At 36.0% G+C, this 26,065-nt stretch overlaps 4 protein-coding genes across 4 annotated transcripts; 1 reads left to right on the forward strand and 3 right to left on the reverse strand.

Moving 5' to 3' along the window:
- Positions 1-2,716: 2,716 nt before the first annotated feature.
- Positions 2,717-5,271, reverse strand: LOC126925904 (uncharacterized). The gene is made up of 3 exons (XM_050741907.1): positions 5,190-5,271; positions 4,093-4,443; positions 2,717-3,789 (listed from the first exon to the last, which is right to left on the reverse strand). Exons 1-3 carry the CDS (start codon positions 5,199-5,201, stop codon positions 3,499-3,501), a joined length of 654 nt encoding a protein of 217 aa, XP_050597864.1. The 5' UTR covers positions 5,202-5,271; the 3' UTR covers positions 2,717-3,498.
- Positions 5,272-8,600: 3,329 nt separating this feature from the next.
- LOC126925903 (pupal cuticle protein-like) lies at positions 8,601-13,004 on the reverse strand. Its single transcript, XM_050741906.1, has 4 exons — positions 12,870-13,004; positions 11,401-11,764; positions 10,714-10,962; positions 8,601-8,851 (listed from the first exon to the last, which is right to left on the reverse strand). The coding sequence occupies exons 1-4, from the start codon at positions 12,879-12,881 to the stop codon at positions 8,700-8,702; spliced, it is 777 nt and encodes a 258-aa protein (XP_050597863.1). The 5' UTR covers positions 12,882-13,004; the 3' UTR covers positions 8,601-8,699.
- A 5,956-nt stretch (positions 13,005-18,960) lies between these two features.
- Positions 18,961-21,091, reverse strand: LOC126925905 (uncharacterized). Its single transcript, XM_050741908.1, has 2 exons — positions 20,931-21,091; positions 18,961-20,105 (listed from the first exon to the last, which is right to left on the reverse strand). Exons 1-2 carry the CDS (start codon positions 21,015-21,017, stop codon positions 19,605-19,607), a joined length of 588 nt encoding a protein of 195 aa, XP_050597865.1. The 5' UTR covers positions 21,018-21,091; the 3' UTR covers positions 18,961-19,604.
- Positions 21,092-23,190: 2,099 nt separating this feature from the next.
- Positions 23,191-25,268, forward strand: LOC126925902 (cuticle protein 18.7-like). Its single transcript, XM_050741904.1, has 2 exons — positions 23,191-23,746; positions 24,037-25,268. The coding sequence occupies exons 1-2, from the start codon at positions 23,310-23,312 to the stop codon at positions 24,461-24,463; spliced, it is 864 nt and encodes a 287-aa protein (XP_050597861.1). The 5' UTR covers positions 23,191-23,309; the 3' UTR covers positions 24,464-25,268.
- Positions 25,269-26,065: the final 797 nt, after the last annotated feature.

The raw sequence follows: 26,065 nt of genomic DNA on the forward strand, positions 1-26,065 counted from the left end.
TTTTAATTGCGTTTTAAAATGCGTTATATTTTTTAATTGTGTTTCACTTTCTGATATATTAATCGATTTCTCGAATATCTTGGAAAGTCAAATTAATTGAACTAGTCGTGACTATAAATCATAAAAACAATCATTAAGTTGTAAGAGAGTTACCAATTTATGCAAACGATCATTCAATAATGAAACAGTTATGAAATTATAAAACAGTGATCGAATTATTAAAACGACGATTAAAGATTAAAATAAGAGTAATCTAAGGGGAATTGAAATTATTAACAAGGATTGAAATGTAATATTTCGTTGTTTTAAAAGAAAAAGATATTTACAGAATGCAGTGGTATGTCATTGGGCAATAATTAGCCATAAAATTGTTCATAAAATAGTCAAACGATGGTAGACGGTTAAGAACTGTTTAAAAGTTGTACGACACTGACATAATCGAATATATAATCAGAGAACAGGCACGTGTGGTCGACTAACATGCCCGTGACACGAATCAGATTGATTCGTGCTCGACTCAGAACACGCGGCAGAGAAAACGAGTTAGAGTTTGAGCGACTACACGCAAATCTGATTGCACAGTGAGGTCCAACACGTGTACACGGGCGTGAAAAGGACGCAATGTCGATTAGTTTATTCAGGGCACTAAAGGCAAACTTATGGGCGCTGCAACCAGGATGCAAAGCGATTTACTAGTTTTTAGACGAACATATATGACTTAGATAGAAAATTAAAATATTTTATTGGCGTAGGCTATTTTTTTAATGTAGAACTCCATTTGGACAACTTATTTTCTAATTAATTGATTGAATCAATAAAAAAGATCCAATCAAATTTAACCTAAGATCCGCGCAAGAAGAAGATGATCGAAAAATTCTTAAAAGTACCAAGGCTCCACTTTGACATCTCCAAACTTTCACAAACCAAATTAGATTCTTCGCAATCGAAATCCGAAATCCAAGCAAGTAGAAGCTCAAGTCCGAGAATTTTATAATCGTTAAACTGCACCAAAACTACTCAAAGCTAAGTCAAGATTTTCACGAAATAATTCAATTCTTCGTGACAAAGCTCCAGGTTTGAACTAAACTTAACATAAAGTAGAAATCAGCGTGACCAAGTAAAATAGATTCAAAATTTTCAAATCCAAGTAAATTTAGCTCAATTTTACTTTAAATCCACAAAATCGCATAAAAAGAACGCTCTCCCGTTACAATAACTTTAAATCGACCATTCGCATATACCAAACCCAACCAATTTTCATTTGCATTTCCACAAACCAATCGTATTCCCTCCAACGCCTCCAAACTCACATCAACCTCGTAAATCCACCTCCAACTCTCACCTTAGCACCCTATTATCGTTTTATACGATCGCAGGTGCACCTCAACGACCCTATCGATATAAATCCCATTAAGGAACAACACGGTGGCAATTTTTCTGCCCCTAAATCCTAATGCATACCTCGTCAAGCTCGATCAAACACGTCCTTGCTGGTGCCAGCGTCTAGGATACACGTTAGCCGAGTCACGGACAGAACCGGTTCCATGGTGTCTGCTGGATAAGTGCAAGGCGAAGTGTGCCGGTAGCAGACACCGTTCGTGGATTCGTTTTCTAGATCTGGATCGGCATCGTTATCGCAGTGATCGCGCGTAATTGACTGTTTAAACACGATGGATATTGAAATCGAGAGTTGGCTGCATAAGGAAGTGAACGTTTGGGGCGTGGAAGGTCGAGATTTCCTGTTCCCCCGATCAGGTAGCTGGCGAGGAGATTAGACGATTGTTCGGAAGGATGGATTTTTAATAGATCGTGTGCGAACATAGTGGTGAATTACGGGTCACTGGGCATCGAGTTAAGTTTAGATGACAGTAAATAGTTTGGCGAGATTGTTAGAACGGTGGAATGTTTTTAATCGATTAAGCAGTGAAAAATTGTGCACATGTATTCGATATTACCGAAGGAATGTAGTGGCTCGCGAATGTATTTAAACGTTTTAAGAATCTTTCTTTCGTGAACATATTACGCGTACGTGTATTATAAACGCTAAAGTTTAAAAAGAATTTAAAGACATATTCATATATTGTTCGAGGTTTCAAAGCTTTGGTGCACATCTCTCGTACGTCTCTCTGTCTCTGTCTACTTTTTAAAATTCATAATAAGAAAAGAAATCTAATTTTTTTGAATATATCACGTGGGCACACCGTGCTCTTATTCTGTCATCCCACGCCATACTGTGCCGGATTACTCATGCTCGAATGTAGGTAAATAAGCGAGCAGGTAGGCGTCGTCCAATGAGAAATGGAAAGGAAGAGCGCTCCCAGCTTGACCTGTATGCATCTTGCGTAATGTAAATTCTAGACGATAAGAGTTCCCTGACATTAACCGGAATTCAGTTATATATTATTACGATATCGAGTTCTGTGAACTTTATGAAACCGGGTGGAGCCCATTGTTTAAATTCAGTTTTACGCGTGTTATTGCGCGAAAGAATTCGCTAAATTGCGAATTATATCTGATGTACTTTCATTTTTATCGTCGATCGTGGATTCCGTAGAGTTTGGAGAAGAAAAATTGTTTTCAGTTTGATATTAATTAATTATATTCCCTACTCTATGTTCTACGTTAATACATATTCTAATTTGAGGAAAGAAAGGAGAAAAAAAAACGGAGAATAGACAACATTAGAATCATATTGATATTTTATTTCACAGGAAAGATAATAAAAAATACAGAATACACTTTGGTGGTAAGAAAGAGATTTTCTACTCAACATAAAATTCATTTCACATAAGTATCTTAACGTCTACGACTATCATAAGTTATTACCATTAGCTTAGAATCTAGACATTATTAAAATCACCTATCGTTAATCATTAATAACAATCATATGGCAATAAAATTCGAATTGCAGCAATGGCAATGTGAGATAAAAAGAAATCGTTATTTCATATAAAATGATTCATTTTAATTAATATTACGTATAGGTAAGGTTGAGTGTGTGCATCGGTAACATTATTTACAAAAAGTGCGTAGGCTGTTTTCGTTGTCAAACTGCCGAACAAACGAAAATCAAAGTCCAAAACGATGTTAAATGTAAAAAATCAGGTACAATACAAACAGTGCTCTCATTGCTGCGAAAAGTTACATTGTGTGCGATTCTCGTAGAACGAATGCGTACAGTTTGACAGAAAGTCGAACGATTTGAGAAGAAAATAGAGTGACACGCGCAATTTTCTTGACTCGAGTACAGTACATGTATATAATTTCAAAATATATTCGATAAAATTAATCCTACTAAATTTCTCATCATCCTTAGCTTGATACAGAAATGTAAAAATTCGGTTTCAAAATATTACAACTCTTTGAAGAACGGAGTATTGCATTTTTTCATCATTCTTAATTTTAAACAAAAATACCAAAGTTAATCGTTTAACGTATCGTACATGCCCGTTCAGCCAAATCTCACGGAATAAACAAAAAGAGATCGTATTTTATTCGTCAGTAGTAAAGATCGTTTTGCGTTGAAAGCGCTACAGCGCGAGCATGCGCCTTCATGTGAGCCTCTCGTGCCCTCATTACTTCCGGTGTGTCTATCACGCGGCCATCCGGTCCCAGGGGAGCCAGTGGTCCCCGATAACCTATCGTTGGCGTGTGTTTATACGTCAGTCCGATAGGAGCAAGGTAAACCAAATTTTTTCGTCCGTCAAAGACGTCGAATTCATAAAATTCGGATGCCTTTGAGGCTGCTCTCGCATGCGTTGCTACATGCGGGATTTTTGCTTCTGTCATCTTGAAAATTAGAGCAAGGTTTGTATGTAGAAATTGATAATTAGTAATCTAGGAGTTTTTGTGACTTTTTCGTTTGAGAAAAAATTGAAATATTAGAAGTTTTTAAAGGTATGTATAATATATAAACGTAACGAAATAAATAATTCGAAATTCAGCATTAAATTCTTCTATTCGTAATTTTTCGGCTTTTAAAATTCTGAAATTAAAATTTCTCCAGCGATACATATTAGATAAAAATTTCTTCCGTTCGTTATTTCTAGTTTCTTTAAATTCTCAAACTTGATAATAAATAATTTAATTTACCTGGGGTATATTGCAAGTCTTACAGGTTTCCATGGCACGCCCGTCATTCTCCAAAGGCATGAACGTCCTCTGTCTTTGTCGTTTCTGCATAATAACCTCCATGGGGTCCACCATCCGAGGCATGTACATTTCGTTGTTTTCGTACGTTTCGTAATCGTTCTGAGCTTTTCTTAATCTGGCTATCGTTTCAGCGTGCAACGCTAGATGGGCAGCTCTTGCATGGGCCACTTCCGGCGTGTCCATCACCATCCCATCGCTGGTTAACGGCGCCGGTGGACCTCTGTATTGATAGTACTCTCTCTGTTCGTAAGTCTTGGCGATCGTTGACGCCACTAATGCGGCCAGAATTATCTGAAAAAGTCGATCGAAAAGAAGACGAACGATCAAGTTGCATTCTGTAAAATTTTTCCCCACAATTGCACCTCACAGTGCGTCAAAAGTATTGGAAATTAGATTTGAAGATTAGAATTGAAAACTAAAGAAGCATTGGCTTGGAAATATATAGAAGGTAAGGCATACTGATTTAATTTAATTTATAAAAATACTTGATATCTTACAGTAATTTGGAATTTAATTTTTCAAAGTGAAACAAAGATAACTTTGATTGTTCATTGACGTTCCTTTTTTCAATTAATTTAATAAGCTCGAAATAGTTTCCTAGGTTACCTCGTTTTACTGAGATTACAATATCTTCCCAATTAAATTTTAAATTGGTTCCTTTCAAATTGAGATTACGATTCAAATTCTAGTATAGATTATGCCAGATTTATTACTGATATTAGTTTCGGTTGAATCTCGATAGAATTTCCAATGATAATTTATCTAAGCTCGATTAGAAGCGAAGTTCGACGAACACTTTGTAACTAAAGCTTCATTTAGGATATTGATTTTCTAATGGATGAAATCTGATCTTGATTTTGTGCAAAATTAAATGTACCCGTAAATGTCAATGGAATCTTGAAACTTCGTTAAAATCTCAATGACTGTTTAAGTTTTACGACTTCTATGACTATTCAATCTTTTTCCGACTTCGTTTTTTCAATCAACGTTCAACGACAGCAACGAAACAACTTTTTCCTGGACGAAATCACACTTACGAGCAAGCTCATGCTGCTGGACACCACCGGCCACGAAACGGACGTCTCGATTACGAGTGTGGCTGGTTCGATCGAACGATCTAGCTTTTATAGCGTCGCGGCGTCGATCATGTGAGTAAACCACGTTACGATGATCAACACCTGACATGAAAAACGATACCTTAATTGTTTTCTTGCTAATGATATAATGATATAAACGTGAACGGCGATCCCGCTAGATGCGTTTGCGTGGAAGCTAAAGCTGTTGAAAGTTGCGGTGAATTATTGAAGAAGTAAAGTGTTGTAGTGTCACTGACGAGGGAGAAGTTGGGGCGTATTATTCTTTTACCGTGTATAATTTTGGAACTTTTAATTTCGAAATATTTGCTGTAGAAATCTGCTGGTTTTGGAATATTTTTATTCCGACATATTTAATCTTGGAACTATTTAATCATGAAAAATTTAATTTTGAATTGTTTAATCACGCAATATTTAATTCTAGAATGTTTAGTTGTGGTATAATTTAACGTTGGAATATTTAGCTTCCTCTTTCTTCGTCCCTTACTGTTTCTTCCCTCATTCAAATATTTTAAATATTCCAAACTTCGAAATTCCCGTTCGTCGCATAACAAGTCCTCCGTATAGATAAACAAGGAAGTGAAAAATTGCATGTTCTATCGATGAAAAAAGATGATCAAGTTTTAAAGCCGTCCTCAAACGTCCCTGATGTTTCTTCTCAACTTTTCGAGGCCAGTTCTCACGAGTTACAATCTCAACCCCTTCGCCGCGACTTAGGCAGAACTTTTCTGTGGTTTTCGACACATGCCCGATTCACGGACGACTGGACGGGATCATAGATCCTCCTAGTGATCCAGTGATCCTTTCAAGGCAGTCCTCTATCAACAATGAGCTCCTGTTTCCTTATAAACAGTGGCCCAGATTACACTTTGACCATCGATGTCCATTTAAACCATCGCACAATAAATGAATTTCTGTATTATCTGCTAAAATATTGAAATATTCATTTGCCTATAAAATATTTACTGAATATTAAATTTAATTTAAAACAAATTAAAATTATTTCTTATAATGTATTATATATATAACATTTATAGATATATTAATTATATTTTAATTACAATTTTCTATGTTCTTTTTCTGAAAATAAATGAATTGTTGAAATGAAGGCAAAAATGTTATATATATTATGTTTTATATACAGTATATATAAATGTTACACATATGTTAATAAAATAACAAATAGAATAAGAGAAAAAGTAACAAGTGGTAATAATCTTGCACTGATGATAAGATAAATCAGTGTTCACACAAAATTGTTTGCCATGCAACGGTTCATTCTTGTAATTACGCATTATACGAGCAGGTAAATTAGAATGCTGACCTCGTTTGGTTAATTAACGTCGATTCAGATTCCCTGTTTACACTGTAACACGATATAGTTCGGTCGATAACTTCGAGAAACAGTTGCGCAAACTTTTACGCAAACAGGGTCCTCTAACAAGTAACGCGTGATTAGATCGCGCTTGATTAAAATTCATCGATAATATCAAATTCGTCTATCTTCCTACCGCATAAATAATAAAGTTCCTTCTGACTTTCCAACTATAATCACAAAATATAAATAATAATCACATCTCGCTAAATTATTGCAAAATTATTGAAATCTATTTTATGTACAATTATTTCAAATTACAATTAATGATTCAATTGCCAGTCAATGTATCCACGTACTCGATTCGAACAAGTTACAATTCTTGACCTTTTCGACAGCGACGAATCACGATGCTTGAGTTTGTTCAGGAGGAACGACTCCACGTTCCTCGATAGGTTTCTTCTCACGTGTTTCGTACGCCGATGTGACCTATGTCGCAAGGATTACGATCTGAAGGCAGTTCGTAACCAGCTGGTAATCGTATTTCGACAAAATTTCTCGTTATTTCTTCGTAAAGTTATCTGGCTCCCGATCATTAGTCAATTGGTCATGAATTTAGAGATTTATCTACTATCATTCCCTTTTAGCGACGTTTCACTCGAGTATATCTTAAAGATAAATAAATAGATAAATTTATACAGTAATCATAATCGATGAACGAATGAATTTTGATGAATTGCGATAAAACGCCAAAATGGATCAAAATAGGGTGCCAGATTTATTGGCGAGAATTCAACGAGCGATGTGAAAGTCTGGATCAGTTCTTTGAGAAGCCGCCAACGCCACAAAACTCACATTCTCGTTGATCAACCAACTACATCGTCCTTTTATTCTAATGGCGAAACTTTTTTGGACGATCGCTTCTTTTCGCGTGAAATCGTGCGTGCAAAGAGATCGCAATTCTACGAGGCAATCGTTACGATAATGTCTGACAGAAAATCTGAACAATCGTCCGATATCTCCGCGAATTTTAATCAAAATCGCGACATTTTGAAATGTTTGTCTTTTCTATTTCTTCTTACTTTTACCTGGCCAGTAATAATCGATAACAGTAATAATAATAATATAAATAAAATAAATGTGAAATGGCCATGAAGACACGTTCTCGCTAACCCGGGATCGAGGTGAGGAGATCTTTCTGATTCTTGGATTACGTTAACCGCAATGCATAGCGAAATCGAATGTAGGTTAACTCGTGGTTTCTGACGACTAAATAATACTCTTTGGTCATTCGTTCGGCGCATTGGCTTGGCCGCTTCTTGGCCAAGAACTGCGCGTTAACCTATATCATACAAATTCATTAAATATTTGAAATGCAAGAGCCGATTTTTTTAATCGTATTACAGCAAAAGCTGACTGTTTCTATTGAGTGATAAATGTAAATTAATAATATATAGTTTCTAGAATTGGATAGTTAATTAAATTGTTCGATTAATAATTACTATAATATATATTTTGTAAGTAATGGAATTTTAGATAAAGAAAGAAAGAAGTCGTTATCGTTTGCGGTAAAAATATTCGCAACTGAGTGAGTCGTTTCTATAGAAAAATTGTAAAGGTAAATTGTTTTACGATAAAACTTGAAACTAAACCGTCAGAAGCACTAGAATTTTCTGATATTTTTAACTATATTCAGTTTCCTAGAAAAGCAAAACACAGGTTTCTCGAAAAATAATTTCAAAAGGCTTCCCCAAAACTTCGAAAAACTTAAAAACTTTTAACTTCAATCTTATTAAAAAGAAAAAAAAATAGATAGAATAAGCAAATAATAGTAATCCATTAAAAATAATTTTAAGGAACATTCCTTAAACTTGGAAATGTTTAGGAACCTGTCAACATCTGTTTTTAATATTCGTCAATTCCTTTTCTCTCCGAAAAAAAGTAAAAACCAAAGTCGACTAGAAGCAACTTAAGGAAATTTCTCTGATAAGGTGGAAAAAGATAAAATAAATACAAACGAAGGAACGAAGGAAAGGGAATAAGAATGACAAGTTTAAGAAAAAAAGGGGGGAAGTAATTTATTTGCCTAAATTATGTACAGATACGTCGTGATTATGAATTTAGTAAGCACCGAATTGTTACGATTGGTAGTTCTGGGATTGGAAAGCAGGCGTGCCGAACGTATGTTGACCTTGAGCAGGATATGAAGGTACTGCGCCAGGAAATACTTGTGCAGCAGGAGCACCATATTGAGCGTTGTATGGAGCTGGAGCTGCTGGACCAGCATAAACTGAAAGGAAGTAAGAAACAATGCAATTATCTATTACCGATTCTTGATTTGGTGAAAAATTTGAAAGAAACCTGTTTATTTCTCTTTTCTATGGACAGAGACAAGTTATTAGAAACTTGTAGATCCGATAATTTGTGATCGATTCTATTATTATTCCGATAAAATAAAAATGATTATTCAAAAATGACAATAATTAGTAGTCGGTAAGTCGTCCAAATAAATATTATAATGCTTTACCATATTCCTCGATGAGGTTGAGGAAGAATAGAAAGCATCGATTTTTACCATTACGCCGTATATCTGCAGTTGTCGATCTTCTAATTAAAAGGTGCAAATTATAGCAACCAAGGCTTAAAAAATCGATCAAGGTGACGCGTCAAGGAAGCTTAAAATTCCTTTTCGTGATTTATTCACACGAGTCACTTAATCAGTTCCAATTTGCTTTAGGATTGGCAGTCGAATGAATCGGGACAAGAGGAACCGGTTCCTGTCTGACCTTTCCCCTTCGTTATTAATGATGCAAGCGTCCATTTAAAGAGATCGAGACAATAAAAATGGTTTATTTAAAAATAGCTCGTTGCTTTCTAATTCTCGTTAGTTCAATCCGTCGCGTGGTTCTTTCTCCCCTTGGAAAAAGAAAAATATGGTGCTCGATTAGTTCATCATCTTCGACGTCAGTTATTCGTTACAAAGTACCAGTTTCGAATAACTAGAGTGAAACTCGTTCCTGACCTACGACGTCGTTGTTTGATATTCCAGAAGAGAAATGGCCGGGTCACGATTATATTCGTAACGATTAGTGGCCATACAGGCCATTCTCGCAGGAACAATCGAACGATTAACTTGTTGAGCAATCAGTTGGTTCTTACGTTGCATCAGGGTGTTACGAACGTATTTATAACTGGTCAGAGTTCAGTCGTTCTTGACTGTAGATATTCCTCGACTTGATTTGCAGAAAATATTACATCATCGAAATTGTATCGAAGCTACGATAGAAAAAATTCTTGTTGGAATCATTGGAAACAGACTTTTGTAAGTAAGAAATTTTCTAATAACTATATTTTTGCTCCGTCCTGCTTTATAATTCTTAACAAATTAATGAATTATTCATTTGTGAATCAAATTATTCTAATTCTCTAGATTAAACGTTAGGAAATTAGATTAAAAATTATTCTGTTTCGCAATACTCATTATTTTATCCTATCACTGGCACATTTTCTTTAATGTATGTATCACGTTTAACGTTGCGTTATTTCAATATATCAGATACATTACTATCCGATCCTTATACAAGCTATTTCATACAAGAATCGTTATCATTTTGTTCAAGCATATTTAACATTATGTGTATCCTAAATTCTCACGTTACGTTCAAATATTTTACATAAAGGTCTGACTTAGATAATTGGCAAATTAATCTACCATTTATGTATATTAAACTAGTTATCTCTTATTTGAACAGTGTCACTACTTCAGTCACACTATATCAGATACCTTCGATATACTTCACTGGGTATTGTATAAGGATTAATGCTTTGTAATGAACGAACAGAAAATGAGAATGCTACAAATATTGAAAAGATTTACGATAAGAAGACTATAGAATATTATAATAAAGGAACTTCAGAGTTATTATGCGCGTGTTGAAGTGTATCTGTAATAAATTAGTAAATAGAAAACGTTCAGATTTTAAGGAAGAATATCTTCAATAAAGAAGAGCACCTTGAAACGAAAGAAAACATAGACCAACAATTAAAAATAGTTTCCAGTTATCTGTTTTTAGTTCTCACGACAATCTTGTCCAATTATACTCCAAATATATCGGATTGCTCCTCAAGCAGAATCCCTCAGAGTGAACGTACCTTGGCCTTGCACTTCCGGTTTGTATTCCTGCGCGAATTTATACGCCCTTGCTTCGGCCTCGGCCAGTTCCGCCAACCTGGCGGCCTTAAGAGCAGCCACTTCCGGCGTATCGATTACGGTTCCATCCTCAGCTAGAGGCGCTGGAACAAACCTAGCGGCTTTCACATTCGGAGAGAAACTTTGTTGGCCAATGAGGTTCGTGTTTCCGGTATAATATGACTGGTAGGGGTTATGCGGTGGTGCTGGAACTGGAATTTGTATGATTGGTTTTGTGAGTATACGTAATTAATAAAATCTAAAAATGAGAGAAATGTGGTTAAAACTTATTCGAAATATTCAAAATACTGGAACTGAAGTTTTTATGGTTGACTTTTTGAGTGTACAGTTTACAAATTTGAGAAATAAGGGGGTTTTCTTTGAGATTTATTAGGAATATTAAGGATATTCAGTACATATTTGATAATGTTGGTAAAATGGAAAGTTTTACTTGTGATTTTTTACTTAATACCCTTGTCTTCTTCCGGTCCATATACCCAATAGATGTTACTAGAATTTATTAGATATTTGATTTGGCTATTCAGTGTAATTTTTATACCTTTTGTATATTCAATACTTTTTATGAACAAATGCTTCAAAAAGGGATGATGAGAGCGAGCAGGACAGCAGAATTAATATAAATATTTTACCTGGAGCAGGTTGATGATAGTTCGGCGCAGGAGGCTGACAATTCTGCCTTTTGCAAATGGATTGTATAGGTAGCGACGCGGGAACGATATGCGGTTGGGTCGGTACTTGACCGTATTCAGACGACTGGGGTTGATTCTCGCTCTCTTCCGCCGCTCTAGCCACTGCTCTGGCGAATTCCGCAAAGTGTGCAGCCTTCGCCTGAGCGACTTCTGGCGTGTCGATCACGTTCCCATCTTGGCCAACCGGTGCTGGAGGCGCGAACCTTTGAGGTGCTGGCTGAGGGTGGACCTGGGGCTCGACGAAAGAGGGCGGTGCGCCGAGGAAACCGGCTCTGCAGCTGGCTACCGTAACAATTAAGACGATCTAGAATGAAATAGGGATGTTAAGAAGGTACAAAAAGAAATTGCGAAATGATTAATAAAATAAAATAAATTTTTGTGCTAATTTATATTTTTGTGGATACAACAAAGTGAGATTTTCTAATTAATTCGACAGATTAAGTTATATCATATTAGGGATGTATACGAGTTGAGAATTTTTAATTAAGTATGATCTTCTGCCCTCGTTTTAGTACTTGGATAGAAAGCATGTTTAGGTATAATGATTTCCCTCTATACATTTCGCTATATACAGGACAAAATTGTCCTTCCATGGATCTAAATAAGGTTTGAAGCGCGATCGTCTAGTCTTCGTCTAGACTTCAACATTGTTGATTCATGAAATGAAGGTTAAAAATTTTGAAATTCAACATTTGCGAATTTAGCGATTTTCAAATTTTCAAGTGAACAATTTACAATTTGAGAATGTTGTAGTACAGATAGAATTCAACCTCCCTGATCTCGACGATTTTTTAATACGTGGTGGGGGCATGATTTTGATCAACTTTCTCCTACCTATGTTACTGGCGGTCGGCCTTAGTTTCCGGGACATTTGCGAAAAACTGTCGCTACTATTACAGGGAATACTACATAGATTTTAGCGTCTATGGCATCGTACGCTTCTGTGTTAGTTACCAATGGCTGGCTAAATATTTCGTTTTATTTTTTGTGAATATTTCGGTAACTAAAAAGCGTGTTCAACCCCTATGTGTATAAGAAAAAGTCGTTCAAAATATTCATTTTTACAACATCAGAAGATCATCGAGATCCGGAGGATAGTCGGTCCTGCTACAGTTTCCCCAAATTACAAACAAACTAAATTCTAAATACAATTAATTTAACGAAATCTTCAAGCATACTTAACGAAGTTTGCCATTCCCTAAGAGAAATTGAAAAAAATTTTATTACAAAAGCCACTCCAAAAATCTTCAAAAACCCCTCTTTAACATGTCTATAAACCCTAAACCCATTCTAGCTCCTATCGTATCTCTAAGCTCCGCGTGGGCCTCTACCGACCTGATCTACCCCAACCTTTCACTTTCCTTTGTTCTTCACGTCGCCCTATCCACTCACGCAAGCAGGACACTCACCAATCCTCTCATAGTATCTTTCTCTCTAAAATCCTTCTGAGCTTGTTTCCTCTTTTTTTGAAAGCGCTGCTGGTGACCAGTACTCGCTTGTTTCCGCTGCAGCCACGGTTAACCCGGCCCGGCCCGACGTTTTGTGTTCCTGGTGAACGGCTGTTGGTAGCATTTATAGCGGTGATCATCCGCCCCCTCCTACGTGGACCACGATTGGCCACGATCTGGAGGGAGCCAAGGAGGTGATCGGCTAACCCACGTAGCCTGGGAAGCGCGCCAGGAAAAAGGATACTCCCTCCCTTCGGTAACCGGCTGGCAGGACCTTGGCATTTCAACGGGGTCCATGCACTCCTGTACCGGAAGGATGGGACCCGATGTACTACGGGGTTCCTGAAGAAGGTTTTGGCTAGGTCTGTGTCAGGAGGTGACAGGGCAGCTGTGGATTGAATTGCGATAAAGGATCAATGACTCGGAGATTATAAATAAATATCAAGTTCGTAGATCGTTTCTTATCATGACAAGCTTTAGTTGGTTGGAATGAAGTGTATTGGACAGTGCAGTCAATTTGAGATTTGGATTCAGATGCAGGGGTTTTGGAATTTGGTATTAGGTAAAGATTTCGATATAGATTCTTTAATTGTGGAAAGCTTTAGTTCGAATAAAGTGGAATTGAGAGTGGATTAAATTTGGGATTTGAAGCGATGATTTGAAATTAGATTAGAATTAATATACATACATAAAAGAATATTTATGGACACTACTTCGATATTCGGTAGAATTGGAAGATTAAGTGGTTAAGTATGATCACTTAGAAGTGACTTAGAAGTGGCTTGTCGATGCGTATCGAATTAAATAAAATTGGACTGGTTGGAAGAGCTAAAGGATTTTGTGAGTGGGAAAAATATACACATAGTGTCTAGATACTGAATTATTAGGAGCGTGGGATTGGTAGAGGTATAGAATTATAGCTTCAAAGATCAGTAGGGTTACTTAGGTATACAATTTGTAAGGAGGAGATCACCGAAGGCATTAAAGCCGTAGGAGTATAAAAGGTTTCAAAATGTTATCACAAAAGTACAAAAAGAAATTTTGTTTTCTTATTTTTTTAAGATTTTACAGTTTCTTCTATAATTCCACGATATTTTGAGAGATCGTAGAATTTTTGAATTAAACAAATGGAGTTAGTAAAATGTTTCAGGAAAAATACAGTTAACAAAATTATTCACTTATGATATTATAAAATCGTCCCTAGCCAAGCGCGTAAGTTACAGTTTAACAAATTTTCTAGCATTGTTGTAAAGTGCTAAACTAAAGTACCCGAGACATCGTCTAATTTGCGAGCAGAATGCAATGAGAAGGTAGACAACAACTACGTTTCTGGTAATCAGGGACCTGAGAAACCTCGTGAGATTCGTACATCACATGAGAAGCAGGTTACGTCGTGATAGAGGAAGTTACATCCGAGACACTTTTCTTTCTAATTACATATGGGAAATAATTGTATGTTCGCACTTATGAGAAGATGCTTAATGTAATAATCATAGTACAATGTCTATATTTCCTTTCTCTCTAAAATATAAAGTTCTTTCATATCTAAATTTATTAAAAATTCGAAATTAATTTATACTATTCTCTGTATTTCAATATTTATCAAATAACTTTTTCTCTTAATTATAAATTGTAAAAATTTTACTTAGAGAGTATATTATCAAGGGTTTTGCGAATTCTAATAATTTCAGTCATTTTTTAAAGCAGTAATGGACAAGTTCATTAAGCCGTCGTTTATCACATATGAAATAAAACTTGTCAAGATCTCTCTCCATTTTGTTTTATTTCTCCTCTCGCCCAGTATTTCGTTGTCCTTTAAAACAAAGCGGTGCATGGGAGTGTTAAACGACTTACCAACCCTGAACGAACGAAGGACTCGAGGCTGAAGGACACTCTGCAGCAAGAATGCATTCCTTCAATATTTTTGCATCGCTCTCGAAGTATGATTATAGTGTACGAAGACAGATCGTTCGATCAAAGAAATCGATTCGTATGAAAAATTCGTGTCATGCCTGGCAGAGGTGTTATGATTAATTAACACAGGTATTAACAAGAACATTAACGAGTATGTTATATATCTGATTTATTATTAATCGTGATTTTTTGATTTATTGATTTATCGTGACTTATTGTTCCGACACATGTTGAACTTTGTATTATTCCAAGAGTAGAAGTATCGAATTTTTTTTCATAATTTAATTAATAACTGTATAATAATAATTTATAAACATTATATATACATGTGTACAAATGAAATACCAAAAATATAAAATTATATTTCATTCGTTCCATTCTCGAGATTGTGAATAAATAACGAGCCAATCAGATTGTCAAATTAAATCTACGATTTCTACATTGATCATTTCAATAGCTACCTGTTTTAAGCGATATCAATACAATGAAGCAGATCATCGATGAAATGTAGATACATAATTAAAATTCGTGCAATTCATCAATTACGGCTGTCCATAGTCAAATAACTTACGAGACATTAAAAAAATTAATCTTTCGTGACATCAAGTGATTAATGTAACAGAGAGAAACATTCTTTGTTCGAGTCATAATTTATTGAACGACAACTATCTCGATTTAATAATGTTTATTTGAATCGTTGAATATTGTAAGACTTCTTAAGACATCTCTTGTAAGAATCAATGTATATTTTAACAATTATGAATAATCAAAATTTTTCTATTTGTTCAAATAGAAATTGTTTCTTCCAACATCTATGTAACAAAATATTCGAACTTTATATTCAATCAATATTTCTCATAATGTTCTAATAACTTTAAGAAATCAATTAATGTAATTGATTGAACCAAATGTCGAAAGAAACAATCAAATAAGCGTCAAAGGCAAGAAAATAACTACGAGGACTGTTTTGTCACCCTATTGCATGTGTAATTGGGAAATCGCGAATATTTGCTTGTCCAGGTGTCACAATCATCGAGGACAATTTTCAATTGGCGAAATAACAATTGTAAAAACGATTTTGTAACTGCGTACGAGTAATATTAGAAAGCCGGCGTGTTCCCTTTTTTCTCAATCGATTGGGAGAAACCCTTTGATATTACACCACGGATCAATTTTTCAATTACTGCATTGCGGTCATCTCTTGAAAATATTTCGTTATCAACACGGGTCAGAGATTACGAGAAAGAAAATTTGTCAAAGTTTGTTCGGTATCTTTGTCTTATAAAATTATTTTTCAATTATCGAAATTAGTCAGAAAAAAGTACATTATGAAAAAGAACGTAATTTTTTTAAATGTTTCCAGCAAAAGTTTTTCAAACGTTGATTAGCATTTTTTGTAGATGTAATAAAATTTTTAAATGGGCGTTCTAAATTTGTAAATGTCACATTTTTATATGAAATTATTTCTCAACAATCAAAATTAGTCACCGACTATGAAAAAGGGCATAAATTTTTTTTACATTTTCAGAGGAGATAGTTAAAATTTTATTACAATGATAAACGAATGGAAGTAATTTAGAAAGGTAAGAGAGTATACTCTAAAAATGATCAATTTTTATTTTAGTTTCGACGGAATATTTGCTTCAGGAATTTTTATTATACGAACAAAGTGAAATATTTTATCGCTATTTAATTAATCTAGAAACTCATTAAGATCATCTACTTAATTTATGTACATATTGTGTCCGACACATTTGTACTTAATTAAAAGTCATTAAGAACGCATTGTGTACCTAAAAAAAGCGAGATAGTCGCTTTAATCTTTTTCTCCCGAATTCCAAGGTCGCTTTATCCTAAGATAACTAACCTTTAACGAATTAAATATGAAATATAATTTATTATATCAGAAATAAAAGATTTTTTTTCATTCCTAAGAGAAATTCATAAAAAGTAGAAATTAAGTAACAAATTCCTAGAATTACTTTAATAATTATTTATTATTAAACAAATTTTACAGTCGAAACTCTTAGAAGTTTTATACGTAGAACGCTAAAAAATTTAGAAAATTTTAAATCTTCTTTTATTTATAATCGTATGTTTTTGTCTGTGACAATGTTTTTAAAATGATCGGGGAAATTATTGGACCAATGGATTCAGTAAATAACCAGTCCTCTTTCGATCGAGATAAGCTATCGTAATAGTCTCTTTTTAGAGGCACGCCCCGTGATTGAGGAACAAACTCGTTGACCGTGAATATCGTAATTTTCGTGACTTTGAAGCGAGTATTACTCGAAGGACACTGAACTCTTTCCGAGGTTCTCTGGAGCCGGAAGTCTATTGTGTGTTTATCTTAACCAAAAAACATAACATTTTCTAACAACTTCATTACCGTATTTACTTACTTTCTAATTCGTTTAAGTACGATTATATAATACTTTAAAGTATCACAAAATTATTAGCATCAGTGTATTATACGTGTAATTACAATATTATTATATACTATTAACTAAATTTATCTAACTAAATAGAATTTATGATTAAGAAACTTGCCGATTTATTCTACGATTTCTAAAGGTTTATATTTCTGAACAAATCGGAACACGATAGTGAGCTTCGTGGCTGCCATCGTAAGAACATGTCGTTGTTATAGTCTCTTGATAATAGTGATCGAATTTATTTCTACGTCTCGGAGCGTGCACTTACGTGGACAATACTCTTCGTGGGCGCGGGAAAAGGCTCGAGTAGCGACCTTGACTGCCTCGTATTCCTCGATATCCTGACGAAGGAACGGCGTGAAACAGCGGTTCCCAAACGAAGGGTGAGAAATACATGGAAAATGTATGCGCGGTATTACTTAGCTTTCGACAAAGCTGCGAGTCGATATTCACTGAATTTATGATCATTTCTGTCCGATATATCATCCGAGAATTTTAGTTTGGAAATTTTTGTAGCATAAAATTGTGCATGATAGTGTTACTACATACAGCATGTTTCTAGGCTATAACTCTGTCCCAGGAGGAAAATTTTACACCGTTTAACGCGATTCATGTACTCTTCCTTTGAAAGGGGCCCTATAATCTTTTATAAACCATTCGATGCGTTTTTCGAATTCTTCACGAAAACGTATTAAGATAGGTGAGATACAGAGTGTCTAGTTTAAAAGATATTTCAATTTTAGTTTCAAATTTAGAATATGAAAGGCAAAGAAAACGTAGACACAAGTACATCGTCCTCCGCTTTTCCTTGTTTCTCATATTGATATTGCTAATATTTTTAAGTGGTATGTGAATAAAGTTGCGTACTGTAAATGGCTGAGGAAGAAACAAATTTAATTAGAATTTGATAAGAATATTGGAGATACTGAGACGCTAATCCATTCCTTACCTATCTTATTTCATTTCCTCAGTCTTTCGTTGTGTATCCCATTTCTAATACGCACAAATCAAAATTGACACTCCACATCCACGCATTATACTGCGTAACGCACCCCATTACCAAATTAAACGATGGAGCAAATAATTAAAATACCCACAAAAGTATTTTTCCCACAGAATATAATTTCTAGCCCACAACTTTCCTACGCCTGCTTAAAAATAGCGCCTGCCACAAAATGAAATTCGATGGCAAACAAATTTCCCATTGTGGGTATTGTGGGAAAATTGCGGGTAACAAATTTCATTTTACATTTAATGCAAAAGGTAATCCGTCGACTTAAAGTATATTTTTTCAGTTTATATGGAACTTGTGATGTTTGGGGTATGGAAAGCGGGTTTGAGAAATTGGTAGGATGATCTTTAAATGAGGGGCAAAGGAAATGAGTTATACGATTTGAAACATAACGTAAATCTTAGTCATAGGATGTGGGAAAAGGAATGTGGAAAATGTGCTATAGAATAAAGTACGCTAGGTGCATATGGAATAGAGACGCGGTGTCGTGGTTAGGATGGTAGATGTGGGTTAGGGATACTGGGATATAGGAGTGAAGATAGGAAATATAAAATTACCTTACCTTGTTAAGTATTGGAGGTATTGGAGTATTGGTAGTGGGATTTATGATACAAGATGTAGGATGTGAGATACGGAACGTAAAAGATGGGGTAGAGCAGGGAAAAGAGGGAAAGATATAACACGACTATGCAAAAGACACATTTATTTTAAATAAATGAATAAAGATTTATCATCTATTTAGAACATTATTTTCAAAAAGTAATAAACTTCATACACATACCCATTACTTAAGTACCGTTCGGTTGAGCTTTTTTTCATTAACATTTTATTGATTGATTTTATAATTAATTATTTCTCATATAAATATAAATAAAAAATAACCAGTCCATCGACGTATAATTTTTAAGAGGCGATATTTTATTTAATATTCTATACGTAATAGATTAATCGTGGTATGTCGAAGAAATAACGATCTCAAACAATTACAACGCTAAATATATAAGAAAATCCATTGATAAAATATTCCTACCCCTTACGTATCATCATATTTCATCCCTTAATGAAATATATAAAACAAATTTACTCGATGAATTACATAAGCATAACTTCTCGAAAAGTTTACAAATTCGACCAAAACCCATTGAACATCAAAGTAGCAAATTCCAGATCAAAGTGAAGGAAAGAACAAGCGAAAGATGCTAAAAATTCCATGTGATGATCATTATATTCTTAAATATCGCTTTATTTAATCAGCTTACAATTATGTACAAAAAATGAGTGTTCCACGTAACCAACATCGCCACAAAAGACAATCCAGCCAGTCATGCCCTGTCCTTATATCAAAACCTTTTGAATAACTGGTGCAGAGTATGTGGACAAAACCACAGGAAGCTCCAAATTTCCTTTCGATGCTTGTTCAGCAGCATGTTCAAGTTTCTCGTTAATATGAGCAGCAGCGTGTTCCGCTTTGGCTAAAGCGACTTCCGGTGTGTCGACAACGCGGCCATCGGGTCCTAGAGGAGCTGGAGGAACGATTTTGGCTGCAACAGCCACAGGTTGCAGGCTACTGGTGATTACAGGTCCTGTGTAAGCGATCAAATCAGCAGATTTGAACGCTTCGTTAGCCAAAGTGATTCTTTCGTTGATGTGGGCTGCTGCGTGTTCTGCTTTTGCGAGAGTCACTTCCGGAGTGTCTACGACTCGGCCATCTAGACCGATGGGTGCACCAGGTACTAGTTTGGTGATGGTAACAGGCGACGCTAGAGCTGCTACCTGTGGCGCCAGCAGAAGGCCTGGACGCGCGTATACTGCTGCCAACACGGCGGAGAGAACAATCTGGAATTGAAAAAGTTGCCGATTCATACTACTTGAAATAATATTATATCGCAGTGTGAAATACACGATTGTTTTGACTATGAGTGTTTTAGGATTTCTAGGGTCGCAAGGATTTTATTTGACTTTGAATTTGATAATATCATACGCATATATTCAAATTTAAAAATTTCCGAGTTTAAACAACTTACGAATATATTCAAAAATAGGCAATTCTAAGATCGTCACAGTAAACATAATAAATATTATATCTGTCGATTAGAAAATATACTAATTCTGATTACTCTTAATTAAATTTACTGATTGCTAAAAATATTATTTTCACATGTATTTATTATTGTATACTATTGTATTTAGCGTGGAATTTACACACTGATCAATTAAACCCAAGAATAATGAGAGTCGAAGGTGGGTATACATGTCGAAGACATGAAAGTAATTCGACAAGAGACGAAAAAAGTGTCAAACATAAATTGAAAATTGATCGAAAACATATAAAATACGTAGGAACACGAATTAATAGTAAAAACCACGATATATATCACGGAATATATCTTTGTAAACCGTGTACTCATTTCTGACTCTAACAAATATATTAAATTTCGTATTATTTAACGATACTTTTATACGCGTACAAAAATTTGTCACTGCGAGATTAAGATTTAGAACCTGATAGAAGAACGTTTCGGTATTGTCGTGGGCACACCACGGTATCTTTACAAAGTGTCTTCTCAAACAGCTCGAGATAGAAGAAACAAAGAGAAGCAGAAAATCTACACGAGTAACCAAGAAAAAGCAAGGCTGAACGATCGCCGAGAAAACACTCACCAGGGTCTTCATCTCGTGAAACAAACGTGGCTCCTTGCGCGCTATCCGAGGTACAGTACTCGCCAAGGTGCCTTGGTCCGGTCTCATGGTGTCCACTTCGTCCCCTCGTCTTTATATAGCACCTGGGAGAAAAGGTTTCGCTCCATGGGGCACGTGTTCATCGCTGGGAGAACGCGTGGATGGGAGACGCCCTGTCCAATAAAATCAACTATACCTGACATTGACATTCGTCCTGATCGACATCCGATTGGAATTCGTCTTTCTCTATTCCATGACCCTCGAATCGTTGATCGAACCACTTCCAACGTTCCTTTCTTCCTTTTCTCAATTTTTTTTTACGTTTTTTTTCTTCTTTTAATGGATTAGGTGAACTTCTTAAGGAATTGTTGCGAGATTTCCTACTTCAGTGGCCTTCGAGTTTCTTTGATAATTTAAAATGAAATGCGTAGAGGAATTTTAATTAACTTTTTGTTGGTTTGAAAGAGAAATTTAGGTTTAAGGATCGTTGTCTGGTTTAATGGATTTGGAATTTTTAAACTGTTGAGACAGATTGTTAAAGCGGATAAGACAGTTTAATTATGGTTTTGTTTGTTACGTTTGAAAGGAAGATTGAATCGGTGGATTTTTATTTAAATTAACGAGTTTGAGATATCTTAATCGTCTGTTTGTTTCTGTTTGAGATTTTTCGTTTGGTATCGCGTGAATTGCATTTATTTGTTTATTAGGAAGATAGGGAGAGTTCAAAATGCACAAAAATACGCAAAAATTATATGAAATATCCAAAGTAGAACTTGTTATAATATTTTGGAAATAAAACAAATTTCTCTTTGGTTTCTATCGTTTTACTCGTGTTCGTGAAAATATCAAATAATTATAGTATCACTGTATTAAATATTAAATAATTTTGTAATACCTTTAATAAAATAAAATTTGATCATTTTCCACGGTTACCAATTTTATGAATTTTTGATTACATTTTGTTGGTTGTATTTATCATTATCAGATATTGATGTGTCAGGTTGAAATGGAGTAGAATTTTTTTGTACCACAGGAGATTACTGGCGCTATGTGTAATAAGAAATAATATGTTGCAAGTGATTGTAAAAAACTATGTTTCAGTGTCACGTTTCAGGTAGAAGCTCGTAGATCATTATGTAACGTATTGTGTATACGGGTTGAGAAATTTCGTCTCGAGTATATTCGACACAGTGTGTTTCTTTATTAATTGATAACTTATTGATTATTAATTATAATGATAAAACATGAATTGTTACTAATTATCAATTATAAAACATGTTTATTCTACTTCATTATTTTGAACGATTGAATATCGAGTAAATATTAATCATAAAATTAAAAAATTGTGCGTTAAAAAAATTATAAGAAAGGTTTGAAATAATCTCTCAATTAAAGTACATATCAGTTCCTAAAGTTAATATTTATGCGACGATAATATGGTAATATCATGCCAATGCTATAGATAGTATTACAGCTCCATTTTATTATACGTTTCGATACCACATCGCTGCGTTATACCCTCATTATTGTAACAATATTAATTTACTACAAAATGCAGTGGTTAAGTTTCATGAATTATTTTACCTTTAAAATTATGTAAAAGGAATAAACAATCTCGAGAACAATCTCAAAGACGTTAAAAAATAAAGAAAAGTAAAAAGTAATTCACTAATCGAGCACGTAAACCTTTCATCACAGCTTGTTCCAATTACGAAAACAAAGAAATAATATTTTCAATACAACTCCCCCGAACTCACCTTAAAATCCACGCGTAGCAAGAGTCCATTACACGGATAAAAAAATCATGCTACGTGATGCAACCTGGCGACAGCTTATCGCCGATACACCGATAGTCGAGGGACGGTTACGCGATCGTCGGCCTTCGCCAACATCGCCCTTGGTGTCCATGGCCAGGCTAGGCGCGGAGAGATGACTACGGGATCGGGTGTCTTCCCGCGCTAGTGAGAGAGCCACGAAAATGGAGAGCCCATCATTTTTTCTCGGCTACGACGGCGGAGCAGTCCGCCCGCAGAGCCTGTTACTCGTTTTACAAACACGCTTACCTTGCTCCGGAGGGGAACGGAAACAGTCTGCGCCCAGTGGTCCAGATCCATCGTCTCGAAAAATCCACCCTATTCGTTACGTGATCTATAATGCCAACTATACAACTATACCGATCTAACAGCTATAAAAGCCGATCTAGGACGACGCGTCTCATAGTCTCGAGCGCGTCCAACGATCTCCTAACGGTCCAGTCGAAACGATCGATCAGACAACTCGACTTGTCGCCGATCCCTTCTTGAAACTAGCCGGCACTCGGAAGCCTCTGAACCTCTGAAACACCATAAAGCGACGATCGTCATGGGACCAGTCTCCGGTTTGCTATTGGCAGGCCTGGTTTCTGCGGCCCTGGCCAAGCCGGGACTCCTGTCCGCGCCCCTGATCGCCACTTTAACCCCTGCAGCTCCTGTCGGACCGGATGGCCGGGTCCTAGACACGCCAGAAGTTGCTGTTGCCAAGGCGGAACACGCGGCTGCTCACCTCAACGAGAGATTGAAGCTTGCTGACGAGGCTGCCAGGTCAGGAGCAGGCCTGCAACAGGTTCAGGTTAAACAATCTTCGCTGTTGATTGCTTCACCAAACGTTTTGGTACCTGGCGCTCCGCTTGGACCTGATGGCAGGGTGGTGGACACCCCAGAAGTCGCTGTCGCCAAGGCTGCGCACGCTGCCGCTCAGGTTAACGAGAGAATTAATTTGGCAAACGAGGCGGCCAGGTCTGTCGCTGCGGATCTTAACAGGTGAATTTGGGGTGGGGGTTGACGCACGATTCTTTTCCAATTTTGACGGGCGATTTTCTTGGGGATTGGAGATTAGAGAGGTTTTGACTTTTTGGGAATTTTAAAAGATGATTTTTCTAGGAATTGGAAGTTAGAAAAATGTTTAGGATTATCTGACTAAGGAAAGTTTTTGATGGGAGTTTAAAGATTTGTTTTCGATGTTTTAGAAATTACTTTGGAGTTTGGGTTATCACGTAAACTTCAGATCCCATCTTGAAACAATTATCTCGAACGAAAAGTCCTTCTTTCAGACCACTGGTTCCTCTGGTAGCCAGCGGTATAGTGGCCCCAGTGGTGCAAGCAGCAACAGTAGGTCCCGACGGAAGGGTGCAAGACACTCTAGAGGTAGCAGCAGCGAAAGCAGCCCACGCAGCAGCTCAGATCAACGAGAGGATTAACCTGGCGAACGAGGCGGTGAGATCATCGGGGACGATAGTCGCTGCTGCTCCAGGAACAGTGACCGTACCATTAGTAGCCAGCAACGCAGTGGTGGTCCCTGGTGCACCCATTGGCCCGGACGGAAGGGTGCAGGACACGCCGGAAGTGGCTGTGGCGAAAGTCGCCCATGCAACCGCTCATCTTAACGAGAAATTGAACCTGGCCACAGAGGCTGCCAAGTCTGCCGATGTTCTCGCTGTTGCTGGCCCTGCCCTCGCCTATGGACGGCTCGTCTATTAAAAATCTGATCGTCATTTAACACGTTCACCGTGTCCACGCGTAGATTCGGTAAAAACAATCACGAGGAATCGCAAATTTCTGAAAAAGCATCATAATTAGATTGCGGATTTTTATGCAAATTCATATTTGCGAGAATATAATTTTAAAAATGGAATATTTTTGCAACAAACTTAAAGAAGCGCTATACTTAAAAAATATTATTTTTTAAAAAGATATATAATACGTTATAATGTGCATTCACAAATTTTATGAAGTTCCACGCTTTCTAATTTGCCGTAAATGCATAAAAATCCACGATCTATTCATAATAATTCATACAGAGCATATTGCGTAAACGTAAAGTTTAGCAGACACACACAGCTTTTCCTATGGAAATTATGTGTTTAGAGGATAATGTATCACACGTACTTAGCAGTGAACGTGTTAAATCAAAATAAAATGGAAGACCACTCGTGAATAATTAGCGGATAAGTATCATAGTTGACAGTAAAGAGGGAAACATAGCGCATGGATCGAACGATTTACAATTACCGGTGTTCTCTGCGACATATTTTTCTTGTTTCGTTAATTCTAGATTCGTTATAATTAGTTGGCTTTACGGTTTGTTATTCGGTTATGTCATTCTCTCATGTATGCGTTTTGGGCTATGGAAATTGACGTTCTGGTCATTTGTTGCTTTTTCGTTTAATGTGCTCTTTCGATGTTGATTGATCTTCGAGGGTGGTGAGATTGTTAAAACTGCCATAAGGGGGATGAACGACGATTGTAGACTGGATTAATAAAGAGAATTTCGAAGAAGTTCAAATTCTTGTTTTAATCGAATCCAAGTTCTGTCTTTAATGTTAAGTTACGTTTCAGAGTTCTGACTTTAAATTCATCAATTTTGATCCGAGAGTACAGAAAACATAAAAACTATACGGATATTTGTTATACGATACTTAGAGATTTAAACGCAAACGGTAATTGATGGTAATGGCATAAACAATTAAAAATTGCCTCTTACGTTTCAACTGGCACTAAATTCGCCGTCTGTTCGACAAAAAAAAAGAGAAAAAAAATTCCAGCATCCAGTTTCATTCTGTCACGATAGACGAGGGGAATCGATACATATTAATGTCGCGGCGATTTTGAAGTAGAATGCGTTCGTCACGTCAGGATCGATTGCAACGAATTTGGGTCGAGGATAGTATGCAAATAGCTAGACTGAACGATTATAGAGGAAGAGACGAGCATACAGGTGTAACGGAGCCAACGACTTTCTACAAGGCGATAGCTCTTATAGCAAACAAACAAAATTTCTATAAAACAGTTTTGTGAAATGTTGCAAATGTTTAAGTTCTATTTCTGTTTCGACAAGATTTGGCTTTCAGGTTTTTTCAAAAGTATAATTTTTGTAATGGCTATAAAATTATACATTTATATCGGTACCTGCGATTATAGCTTCAATGTGGTAATTGTATAACGAATATATTAAATAAAAAATTGCGATATATGTATGTATATATACATAAATTATTTAGAAAATAGAAAACATTGAAATTTTGTGTAATTGGCCAAATCCCGATTGTCCAAACAAACGTAATCCAACATTTATGGAACAGG

This window comes from Bombus affinis, chromosome 16 (genome assembly GCF_024516045.1).
Source record: "Bombus affinis isolate iyBomAffi1 chromosome 16, iyBomAffi1.2, whole genome shotgun sequence".
Taxonomy (NCBI): Eukaryota; Metazoa; Arthropoda; class Insecta; order Hymenoptera; family Apidae; genus Bombus; species Bombus affinis.